Below are 12,905 nucleotides of genomic sequence, written 5' to 3'. Positions count from 1 at the left end.
GTAATGATTTACCGATTTTTAAATATTGTTTTCATATTTTATTTATAAAGGTTATCAAAAAACAATATGCTATTGGACATTATCATAAAAAAATAGCAATACAACTTGTTTTGAGCTCAAAATACAGTGTCCTCCAAGTTTATTGTGTTTACAAACAATCAGTTTATTTACATCGCTGTTTACTCGGGAAAGTGAAAGTGAGAGTGACTCAGGTCACCAAAAATATATCGTTGATTTTCAACGATTTCCGGTATCACTCACAAAGTAGGCCTCTTATTAATGGTTAAAACGTTTGTAGTGATCTAATAAGTTACTTTCTGCTGGTAAAAAGTTGTTTAAAAAAAAATTAAAATTGTATTTCTTTCGGCTATTTTTAGTATACGTCACCGTTTTGAGGCTACACATTAGTTAGTTGCAATGTTGTAAACATTTCTTCCAATTATAAAACGGGTATATCTTTCATAATTCTTGACTACGTTGCACCTATGCTGTGTTATTAGCATTTTTTATGCAAGAGTTACTGAAATCCGGTAAAAATTTGACCAGTTTATATACATAATAATTTGATGTGTCACCTTTATAGGGCCTTTAATGACATAAATGACCCTCAAAAAAGTTCAGTCATATACATTTCTGCCCAAGACGTGTTCGAATAAGCCAGTTATTAAGTCAAAATATTGTTTAATTAACTGACTGGAACACTTCGTAATGCAAACACAATGTCTAACAGGATTGCATATTGTATAATATCAGCACATAAAAGCCATATCAGAACACATTTACAGACAAATAAGATTATCAATGCGCTTAAGCACTGCAGCTGTTCGCTCTTTGCTTGTATATATATATATATATATATATATATATATATATATATATATATATATAGTTTCAGATTGGGTAAAATGGTGGGTCAAACGTCCATTTTACCGCCGTATTGTTGGGTCTTTAGTCGATTGTCGGGTCCCAAAGTCGATTATCGGGCACTTGGACCCGACAGTTGAAGACCCACTTAATAAAAGGCTGCTTAACATCCTCATGACTATTTTTTAATTCAAATTTGCGTATGTAATTTTACTCGAATTGTCGGGCCTATATCTCCCATTCGCAAACTTTAGATCAAACTCCTCACGGCAGTTACTTCCCTTGGGCATCTTCTAGAATAAGGGAGGCCACTGAGCCCTTTTCGGAAAGTCGCATATCTCCCCTGAGTATTCTCCGGAATTGGAGGTTCTCAATCGCTGGCATTCGGTACCCCTCGCAGATTATCATAATACTTATCCGATGTTTGACGGAAAGGGCCGAGAATGTGCGATTGAATCGCTGGGTAGTATTGATTTCCAGTAACAATGGCGTCGAATGAGAAAGAAAACGATCGTTATCTGTCTGACATCGAAATTGACAAATTAAGTGTTGCACAATTGAAGGATTATTTACGATTTCATAATCATTATGTGTCAGGGAATAAGAATGAACTTGTCTTGAGGACAAAAGGCGTACAAAAGCTAGGATTAAATGATCGACAGCTGCACAGGAATGCGGAAGTAAATTATGAAAAAAGGAAAACAGAAAAACTTTTTACGCCACTCGGTGAAAAGCTGCCACATCCAGATGTATTAAAAACGTTGAGTAGTGACTTAATGGACTTTCCTACATTAATAGATAGTGACATCTACAATTATTTTGTGCTGAAAATGAACACACAAAAACAATTGAGATCAAAAAATTGTATTATGTTTACAGACATAAACACAGTATTTTGTACCATGACATAAGTGACAAATGGGAACATTGTTTTGTTAAATGCAAAGTATTACCATCACTACCGAGTGCAAATGTGAAAGAAAACCCAGATCACAGTGTGTGGCTCTGTCTGTCAAAGGTCACTGGACAGGTTCATTCAGCGGAATGTAATTGCACAGCCGGGTGAGTGTACACAGTTTTTCATATAAGTTCTTGCAATATTGAAACGAGGTTATAAATAATTTATCAAGAGACATGCCTCTGTTACAATCCTAGTTGCAATAATCCAACTCCCAGCTATATTTACCCTCTGGGTTGTGAGGTGTACGAATGTACTCATAAACCCTCAGAGCATTCAAGAAGAACTAGTAGTTACGATCCCCGAATCGGCATTATACCAATCATTTTCATAGATCTATATACTGGTCACAAGCTATTCTCGGGATGGACCAGTTTCTGGGAAATTTTTCATCAAAATTTAGATGCTCGAGCAAAAAGAAAAGTGCAGTTTGAAAGTATGTCTAATTATTATGTTTATATATTTTCAGGAGCGGAGAAGCATGTATCCATATTGGTGCATTTATGTATGCCCTTTCTGATCTCACTGCTAAAAAGAAGGACGGCACTCTAAGATCAACCTCAAAAAAATGCGTGTGGGACAGATTTAATAATCCCCGGAAAAGAAAGCGAACGCCTAAAAAGTCTAGCGAATTTACATTTCGGAAACATACCTTTGAGTCAAAATTAGAGCCAGTCGAAAATAACACCAGAAAAGAACTTCTTGCGATTTCTGTAAATGAGAACAGTTTCCGTTCAAAACTCGAAAATATGCAACCCAACAGCTGGATGGCTTTTGAACTTTGTAGAAGAGAAGGAAGAGGTGAAATTACCAAAGTTTATAGAAATTGGATATAACTTTAGTGATAGCGTAGATCTGAATAGTGAAACTGTGAAGGATAAAATGTCGAAAATGATGGATATGCTACAAATGGATGAACTTGAATGCCAAAGTATTGAAAAATTAACCAGAGGTCAGGGAAAGAACGTACTTTGGGAAGATGAAAGAAAATTACGTGTAACTGCATCCAATTTTGGTGAAGTAATTTTACTGAAACAAGAGACTGAAAGATTTAAAAGAAATTGAGTGCAATCTTTAAAGAATAGTAACAAATATGAATTTAAGATCACAATTGTGAATTTCTCGCAAGCTTACCCTTGCTCCTAGAATATGTTTTTATAATTTTGATGTCTCACTTTTCTCTAGAGATTAACCCTTTACTTCTTAAATATGTATTTTCAAGCTTTTGTAGTTCCTTAAAAAGTTAAATGTAATAAAGTACCTTTATTACTAAATTTAAGTTTTAAAGGCTTCATTTCCAACCCTTAAATACTGATGAGCAGCAAACAGTATAAAACCTGAACAGACTGCGAGTTACTAGCATGCTGTTCTGGTTTTATGCTGTTTTCACTGTGCTTCCAAGTGGAATAGGGTTAAATAACAAAAGTTAACGCCAGATCAGAAAATAATTTAAGTAACAACAGTACAGGACATCATTGAGGTCCCTCCTTTTTTATGTTTCAATAGTCATTTAGCTCTACAAAGCATATAAATATTGTACATAAAAGTGTATGAATGTATAAATATTTATCAACTGTTCATATTATGAATTTTACAGTAGTACATGTAGAATGCTTTTCAACGATTTGTGTACGGTTCATTAATACCATCACAACGTGATTGTCAATTGTTATTCCGCTAAATTGATTTGCTCTTAAAATGATAAATCATAAAAAGAACTTTTGCTATGTTATTATCCATCACTTATTACCTTACCTGTGTTTGGAGAAAAACCGAAGGGTTTACGATAATAATCTGTTTCAAAATGTTAAAATGATATGAAATTAATGAGTGGCAAGCATGAACCAAATTAAGAAAATCAACACAGAGGTATCAACAGCTGCATCTTATTAAAAATCTGTGCACAATGCTTTTTGTCCAAGTATAGATCATTTCAGAACCCCATTGAGTTAATAGACACCTTGGAAGCTTTGCTGGTATGACTTCTGCTTTACATCTGACAAGTACTCTGCAGGTGTTGCTACTTGTATCAGAAATCTTGGTTTTAAACAAGAGCTGTCACCATAGGATGACTTATGCCCCCTATATACGCTTGATAGAAGTTATGAGCATTTTCCCAAACCTAAATGCATATTTCGAAACCTAAACACGGACCCTAAGTTTAAGGTCAAGGTCACAGGGGTCAAAGTTTGTGTGCATATGGAAAGGCCTTGACCATATACACATGCATGCCAAATATGAAAATGCTATCTGAAGCGACATAGAAGTTATGAGCATTTTTCGAAACCTAAACGCAAAGTGTGACGGACAGACCGACAGACAGTCCGATCACTATAGCGACATAGAAGTTATGAGCTTTTTTCGAAACCTAAATGCATATTCGAAACCTAAACGCGGACCCTTAGTTTAAGGTCAAGGTCACAGGGGTCAAAATTTGTGTGCGTATGGAAAAGCTTTGTCCATATACACATGCATGCCAAATATGAAATTGCTATCCAAAGCGACATAGCAGTTATGAGGATTTTTCGAAACCTAAACGCAAAGTGTGACGGACGGACAGACCGACAGACAGTCTGATCACTATATGCCCTCCTTCGGGGGCATAAAAATTCTTGACGGGTTTATTGCTCCCAATTATAAATTAACTGTTGATTAAGTCTTCAGTAGCAGTACTAAACCTTAAAGACAAACATTTACTTAGGTATACAAAAGAAATCTGTGTTTTCAACGCTCTGTGTCAATTAATGTATGTAAACTTGAATCCAGTACAATATTTATCAGAATTTCAGTCTTATAATTTGTTTGGTCTTACAAAACTGCTTTCAAGCAAGAAAACATGTATAAATATATTGGCACAAACACACAAACGCAGAAAACACAATTTTCTTTTTTTGCCTGAAAATGTTTGTATGGAATATGAGACAAGAAAATAATAATCAGTAACAATTTTATTTTCACAAATGAAAGCTGACTGTAAAATGTGAAATTAAGTATTATTCACATAATTACATAGTATATTACTTATACATACATGCAATGGTCAAACACTTCTAGTTAAATTGTATACTGAATTTCTCACAAAGTTCACTTGTTCAGCTTCTTATCAAACTTAATTTGTACTAGTTTTAAGGAGCCACTTTTCCAGTTTATATTAGCATGACTATTTTCAGTTTATAAACACACTTTATTTTCCGGGGACAGGTTTTTCGTGCTAACCCTGCTTTCATTCCAACACTGACCTCATCAAATAAACACTCAAAAGTTCCAGCAGTTGGGATACCAGTGTAGAACAACACCTTATCGTCATCATCCCTTATATCCTCAAAGGTGAAGCTAGGCCGATCCACTTGTATCCCAACTGTCGACGTTTCAGTAGAAGTCTGGGTTGATATACTTCTGGGAACTCTCGTATCGTCGGTTTGAGTAACCACAGAAATCAGCTCCGGTTGCACTTGTTCACACTGATGACGGATTATGGCGGGTACTGGTGTAAACCTTCCATAGTCATGGAGCTGAAATAAATAAATACATTTTTACAAGCAAAGTAAATGCAGTTTGAAGTAAAGATTATAGGTCTTTCTGTATTTTACTAAGGCATCACCAAACTGATAACTTCTTCAGTTTTTTTCTTTAAAAATGGGAAGAGCATGAAAAACAACTATCTATTTATACTGCCAAGTGCCCTTTCGAGCATGGTAGGCAGACATGGACATTATCGAGTCGGTTTCCTGGGAAGAACCAGTACTTGGTGTCCATGGAGGAGATAATTAGAATGCTTCCCAAGTAAGGAGTGAACCCACTAACACCCGATCGCTAGGCGGATATCTCATCCACTACAACACCGCGACCTTGAACTACAAATATTTTTTTATGTCCCCCACTATAGAAGTGGGGGACATATTGTTTTTGCCCTGTCTGTTGGTTGGTCTGTTGGTTGGTTGGTTTGCGCCAACTTAAACATTTTGCAATAACTTTTGCTATATTGAATATAGCAACTTGATATTTGGCATGCATGAGTATCTCATGGAGCTGCACATTTTGAGTGGTGAAAGGTCAGAGGTCAAATATATGTGGCCTAAATTGCTCATTTTATGAATACTTTTGCAATATTGAAGATAGCAACTCGATATTTGGCATGCATGTGTATCTCATGGAGCTGCACATTTTGAGTGGTGAAAGGTCAAAGTCAAGGTCATCCTTCAAGGTCAGAGGTAAAACATATTTGTCCCAAATCGCTTATTTTATTAATACTTTTGAAATATTGAAGATAGCAACTTGATATTTGGCATGCATGTGTATCTCATGGAGCTGCACAATTTGAGTGGTGAAAGGTCAAGGTCATCCTTCAAGGTCAGAGGTCAAATATATGTGGCCCAAATCGCTTATTTTATGAATACACTTGCAATATTAAAGATAGCAACTTGATATTTGGCATGCACGTGTATCTCATGGAGCTGCACATTTTGAGTGGTGAAAGGTCAAGGTCATCCTTAAAGGTCAAATATATGGGTCAAAATTGCTCATGTAATGTCACTTCTGCAATATTGAAGCTAGCAATTTTATATTTGAAATGCATGTGTATCTCATGGAGCTGCACATTTGAGTGGTGAAGGGTCAAGGTCATCCTTCAAGGTCAAACATTATTTAGGGGGACATTGTGTTTCACAAACGCATCTTGTTTCAAATTATCTTTATTCAACAACATTTTGTATAACGATAAAACAACTCACTCTTAGAGATACGTCTAGTAGTGATGCACTGCTTTCAACCAACAAACCATCTGCCTCGTTCTCGAAACTCAAGTCTGGTGAACGGTTATCTGACATTTCCTCAGTTTCTGGTGTGGAATTCGTCTCATCTGCTTCAGGGCCATTTTCCAGAGTCTGTAAGGTAAACAAATAAAATTAAATCAGCACATCAAAGACCCTAGAAATACACATACTTTTTCAAACTAACATGAAAGAATGATGTTCAGATACGTAATATTTATGCTTCTGTATCATGTTGTAAACACCGTCAGATTCTATACCGATAGAGTAACTGACCCATGTTCATTCTTGAAACCTCGTATAGCCTAGTGGCAAACATATCCGCTTCAAAATATCAGATACCATTGGTTCGATCCTCGGCTGTGAGCTACATAAAATAAATCATGAACTGTGCCATGGGTATGTCTGCCATTATCCCATGCTTGATTGTACCACAAGGAATCACTGATTTGAATAGTAAGCTCGATTTAATAATCCATCGGAATCGTTTTAAGGTGATAATCTGATTACACGCAGTGCGCAATCTGATTATGTGATGACTTAAATTAGTATAAGTATTAATATGATTTAATAAGAATAGTATATGTGCCTTTTATACACGCGTTCAATGCCATAATACCGGTAAAATCATAAGTTGATTTAGATATCAGTACATTAAATAAATGTCTATATATTATAATCATACAATACGCAATTTTACAATGCCGAAGTAATGTTATTTACTGAAATAAGATCTATTTTCGCATGACACTGGCTGTATAGCAAGTAGTCTTATATAAATAAGAGCAACATTACTTCAAGCACGTACACTTAACAAAAAGAGTTCTCCGTTTAAAAATGATGGTATTAAGGTGTTACTAAATATAAAATACCCAACAGCGGGCGAGCGTTTAATGCACTTTGCGCTTGATGAATAATGTTATACAATTATTATGGGCAAATTTATAATTTCAAAACATTATTAGTTGTTGATGTTATTCGCGTTCAATAAATACATCAGTTCTTCTTATCAACCTGATGCCTGTTGCCTGCTACAGTTTCTTATCATAATTGTATAAACTACAATACACCATCAGCGGCCGAGAGCAGAATACCGGCCGCTAAATAAATTGTGACTTGCATCAAATCTCAGGTCAAATTTCGATTGTTTTTACAATAAAATACTAATATTTTATAATGTCAAGCACGTGCACTTAATAAAATACGATATGTCTTTATTTATTGTAGAATTTTGCAAAAGTAAAGCGCTTTATATATAGCAATGTTTTATTATTTCTTTCTAGTTACGTAAATAACAAAACATAATTATGTATATAACATTTAATATTTGTACATAATTTATAAAAATAAATACAATGAAACGTGATGTTTGTGAAGTGCGCGTGACATTGAACTTCGAGTTAAGCGAAAGATGCGAATTAAATTACACATAATTAAAAACTGATACTATTCTGTCAGCATGTTTTATACTCCATCGCGCCAATAAATTCATCAAATTGTGTATACAAGCAAAACGATGGAAATTATGACAGAAACCCAGCTTTTCAAATAAAATGACCCTTAACATAACGCTAGCAGACCCGAATGAATATACTTTATTTGAGTCGTGTTCTGAGAAAACTGTGCATAATGCATGTGCTTAAAGTGTCGTCCCAGATTAGCCTGTACAATCCGCACGAATTATCAGGGACGGCACTTTCCGCTTTTATGACATTTTTCGTTTAAATGAAGTGTCTTTTTAGCAAAAATCCAATTTAGGGTCGACACTTTACGCACATGCATTATGCCCATTATTCCCAGAACGCGACTCATTTAATCCAATCAGGTAAATAACAAATACAATAATAAAACAGGGGAAGTCTACACTGTGTATTAGCAACCTGCTGTGGTGAATATATCTTATCAGCTAAATACACAGGCACCTGGCTACTGTACTGGAAAAATTGGATTTACTGCCAAAATAATTGATTTCATTTATGGCTAAATTGTTGTGTACATGTAAAATTAAAAACGAGGATGTATCCACATCACCGTTGCACATTGTTATTAATTTCACAGTTATCTGTTCTTTATTAGAGATAGCCTAATTAAAGACGGCGCTAATAAAATGTGAAGGTGGATATAAAGAAATAAGGTCAATTTCCGCACTGACAGTATAGCAAGTAGTCTTATATAACATATTAAAAATATTCCATGGTTAAAAATGCACGATGTTATATAGTAAAAGAGTGTGTTTGAGTAATCAATAGGATATTTTGTATTGGCTATATTGTTTCACTCGTAAAGAAAATACCAAAATCGACGTGCGAAACGTAAAAATTTATATCTGAAATAATATTGTTAAGGGCGTTAAGCTAGTTAAAAATAATCACGATTATTTACTATGTATAAATTAGATAAAACGTTAAGATGTAAATTCTTATCATAAATATAAAATGCACATAATATTATAATATTCATTCATATTTCATTATTTCAGGTAAAAGTACAAACATATTGTTTTAAATCCTATGTAATCAGCACTTTATGTTGGATTTCAACAATGCTTAATTAATTATCGGGTGTAGCAGCGGTGTACATTACCCATATGATATAACGCAAAGGTAACGGTCAAGCGACTTCCCACATTTATATGACATGTTTTATTATCGTTATCAGGTATCTGTTATGTGTCAACGGATTAACGGACATTGGTTGATTACCCGATAATATGCAAGTATCAAATGATTTAGATTCATAAGTTATGGGAAAACATTATATGCCTGACCTGAAAAATGTAAGTCATAACAAATAATTATATTATAAGTTCACTTACCAGAATCACAACCTAAGTGTTGCCATCGCTCGCAGGCATCGCAAGAAACAGCACGTTGCCTCTGCCCAACTGTCTTTCCACAATGTATGCACTTTACCACTTCTGCCATTGCAGAAACACAAAACTCACTTACTCTCACAGTAAAATTATTGTATCCTACATTTAAGAAGCACAAATGTTTGAAATATTTATATAAATTAGTTCAATTTATGATTCACTGTGTGTGTTTCAGAGTTTATTTACAGGTCCTACTGGCCTCTTCACGAGGTTATGGTAGCCCGACCTGCCCCTGTGACCTCTCAGGGGAAAAGATTAATTTAGAGCCAAAGTAGGTCAAATTTACCCCGGCTTCCCGGGTATTCGCCAAATAATTTAATTTTAAAGAGAGTTTCGTGCACGTTGGCCAATGAGACCTTAATGTGTTATTTACCGTAAGGTGGTGATGAGGTGCGGATCCCGCCGAGTGTCCCGCACACTACTTATGTACAAGACACTCAACGCGACCCACATACCAACACCACTCGGTAAGTAAGACCCGGAATACACACACATAACGCTCTCACAACCCCCCACTCATAACGGGTGATGTGTATGAGAGTGCCACGCCCATGTGCTCCGGGTCCCTTGATGTTGATCTGTGTATGGTTGTGTATAGTATGTGGTATGTGATTGTTGTGCATTTGTCTGGAGCGGAAGAGGAGATGTCTGTCGGTTATTTACGGTCGTCGGTCAGTCGTGAAGGGCTGTATATCGTTGCAGTTCCCAGATCGCAGAACACGCCGCCCCCGCACAAGCGCACCCACGCCGAGCGAGCCCGAGCCCCCCCCCCCCCCGCGCCCGCATACGGCCCCGGCCCTAGCACCCAGCCGCTGAAGACCCTCGAGACAAGCACCCTCATCCACCCTCTCGCTGCGCGCGACAACAGATCAGTCAAGAACCAACCATGGAGCCCCCCAAAGCCCCACCCGGAGTCACCATCGTTCTTTCCCACCCACCTGCCAAACATCCAGACCATGTATCAAGCTGGGATGTATTTATTTTGTAGTTATGTTATATTTGCTATTATAATTGGATAGGTAAAGTAAATAAATGATCTCAAAATGCCGTTGTTATATCATATGATTTATTTATGTTTTATATTAATTTGTAAAACTCATAGTATTATAGTTTATGTCCCGTATTCTAGCTTTCATTTACCCAAGTGTGGTTATTGTGCTCTCCGCCCCATGAGAGGTGTTAGTGGGGGTTCGAGCAGGATACAGGAAACGCCCCGATTCCAGAGGCGCCCCTGGTTCTTTTAAGTGCCCGGTGTATAGCACCGATACACTGCACCCCCCGTTTAACGTCTCTCGCGGAGGACATATTAGTACATAGTGTTAGTATCGGTACTTATATACATGTGTAGTTCTGCTGTCTTGTGTCATATCTTACGGTAACGTGGGCTCTCTCTGTTGCTATTTGGTATATAGTTTGAATGTTATTGCGAAGGGCAGGCTAGTTTTTGAAAGATCATGTATTTGATGATAGAAGAAAGGGACTATGTTTGTTTGATTGGGCCGATGACTAGTTCGTTGGGGGTAGAAAATTTCTTTGTAAATTCTTTCTTATTGCTGTGTTAAGTGTCTTGTGAGACTGTGGTGTTGTAAGGGCCAGACTAGTTTTGATAGGTCATTTATTTGATGAAAGAAGAGAGGGCTGAGTTTGAGATGATAGTAAATTTGGTATTAGGGAGAGCGCACACGTTAGTGTTTCTGGTTATAAAAGCAAAGACAGCATTCCTATGTGTTTTTGTAATATGCCAGGTTAGTATCGTGGTCTGGTCTGGGGCATATGATTCACTGAAAAACTGCCCGCTTTATATACAGACAGCCCTCTAAATGATCAGTCGCCAAATACGCAATCGCTCCGCCCACTAAGTTGTGTTTCATAAAACGCTTATTCCATTACTCCGTAAGTCTTTGTTTGTCGGACCATGTGGCCGCAATAAACGAAATCTGATTGATTATTACGTGAGTTTGATTGACAGCTGGCGAGTGGTCAATTACTTTAAAAAGAGCATTGTTGTCTGGTTAAGCTTGTTAATAACCTTATGTAGTCTTTTATCACGCCAAACTGTGATACCATATGTCTTACTCATAAATCTGTGTCCAGACAATCAAAGCATGTCGGCATAATTAATTTTCATCAACTCACACTTTTACAAAACATAACTAACACAAAAGCATTCAATTATTCTTCTATATTTAAACCAAACTATCATACAATATGTCTGATTAAAAAATCTTTGACAGAAAATGAAAGCATGCCGTCAAATTAAACGTCGTTTAACATTTCACGCTTGTTCAGATTTCAGGGGCGAATTGTCTTGGGGTGAGATTTCTTTGGGGCGAGTTGTCTGATTCCCATTCCGAATGGACTTTGAAAGAAACGAACGACAACTTTGTAAGAAAACCCGCCAATGGGGCTCGCGACCAATCGGATGGATGCTATGCCTGCTGGGATAGCCATGCTCTTTTTCGACGCGGACAGTGGACCCGACATGACCGACTTAACGGACTCGACGTGACGGACTCGACCTAATCAATTTTCTTATTCTTAGACTTAAGTCTAAGAATTGTTTGGTGAATACGGGCCTAGCAGATTCTTTTGTGCACGAGGGTAATATACTGTATTGCATTGTATTTGCCCCCAGGCCGTATTTATTGCTGTTTACCCATTGATATTGGTGGTGATAATCTTTAGTTTAAGTTTATTTATATGTTTAGTTTAAAATTATTCTGCAAATTACTGAATTTAAACTGAGAGATTGGTTCAGGGACATTGTATTTGTGGGTCATTCTTCCCCAACCTCTGAATGAAGTGGGTCACTTGAAGTTGGCCGGTACTGTAACAAGTTGTATGAAAGCTGGTTAATGTTCTATGCAATATTTTTATTATTTTCTACACTGGATCTGGTTTACTTATATATTTGAAGGTTAAACAAAAATTGAGGCAAAAATTTACCGGCTGAGGGGAAAAAAATTCCAGTGGAAAAGACCATTTTTCGACGGGTCACAAAGGAGATAAAACCTGTCCTTGATTACATGATATAAAATAAACAGATTGCATTCTTATGTTTATCTTTTAAAGTATATTTTAATAAGCATAATTGTGAAAGTGGACAACCTGTTTTCGCTGTGGGCAAGTAGATGTTCATAGTGACTTGCCCCCAGTGCAAGTGGAAGAAAAGTTCTTAAGAAAATCCCTGGAGATTGCACTGTGGCTCATGCATTATTTAAGATTCCTCTTTGTATCAAAATCTACCAAGGAATGTGAAGGTTTTCCTTGTATGTATAAACAGATGCGGTCAAAAAGAAGAAAAGACGAAAGAACCAATCCAGACTTGGTGGCAGAGGAAAGTATAAAAAAGAATGCAGATCTTGGTGGATTTTGTGTGGATACAATTCCACCTAAAGGTATTTCTTGTTGACAGATAGCCTTGACCTTAAGTCATTTAAAG

General features: G+C 36.6%; 1 protein-coding gene and 1 long non-coding RNA gene across 2 annotated transcripts; one reads left to right on the top strand and one right to left on the bottom strand.

Annotated features, from left to right (window-relative positions):
* Positions 1-879: 879 nt before the first annotated feature.
* On the top strand, positions 880-3,540 carry LOC127832053 (uncharacterized). The gene is made up of 2 exons (XR_008026657.1): positions 880-1,926; positions 2,292-3,540. It is a non-coding gene; the product is annotated as an uncharacterized LOC127832053 (long non-coding RNA).
* Positions 3,541-4,795: 1,255 nt separating this feature from the next.
* On the bottom strand, positions 4,796-6,736 carry LOC127831944 (uncharacterized). The gene is made up of 2 exons (XM_052357030.1): positions 6,553-6,736; positions 4,796-5,334 (listed from the first exon to the last, which is right to left on the bottom strand). Exons 1-2 carry the CDS (start codon positions 6,646-6,648, stop codon positions 4,969-4,971), a joined length of 462 nt encoding a protein of 153 aa, XP_052212990.1. The 5' UTR covers positions 6,649-6,736; the 3' UTR covers positions 4,796-4,968.
* Positions 6,737-12,905: the final 6,169 nt, after the last annotated feature.

Source organism: Dreissena polymorpha, chromosome 5, assembly GCF_020536995.1.
Source record: "Dreissena polymorpha isolate Duluth1 chromosome 5, UMN_Dpol_1.0, whole genome shotgun sequence".
In the NCBI taxonomy this organism is placed as follows: Eukaryota; Metazoa; Mollusca; class Bivalvia; order Myida; family Dreissenidae; genus Dreissena; species Dreissena polymorpha.
Note: the sequence above shows the minus strand (reverse complement) of the source record. Positions and strands in the feature narration are given on the sequence as shown.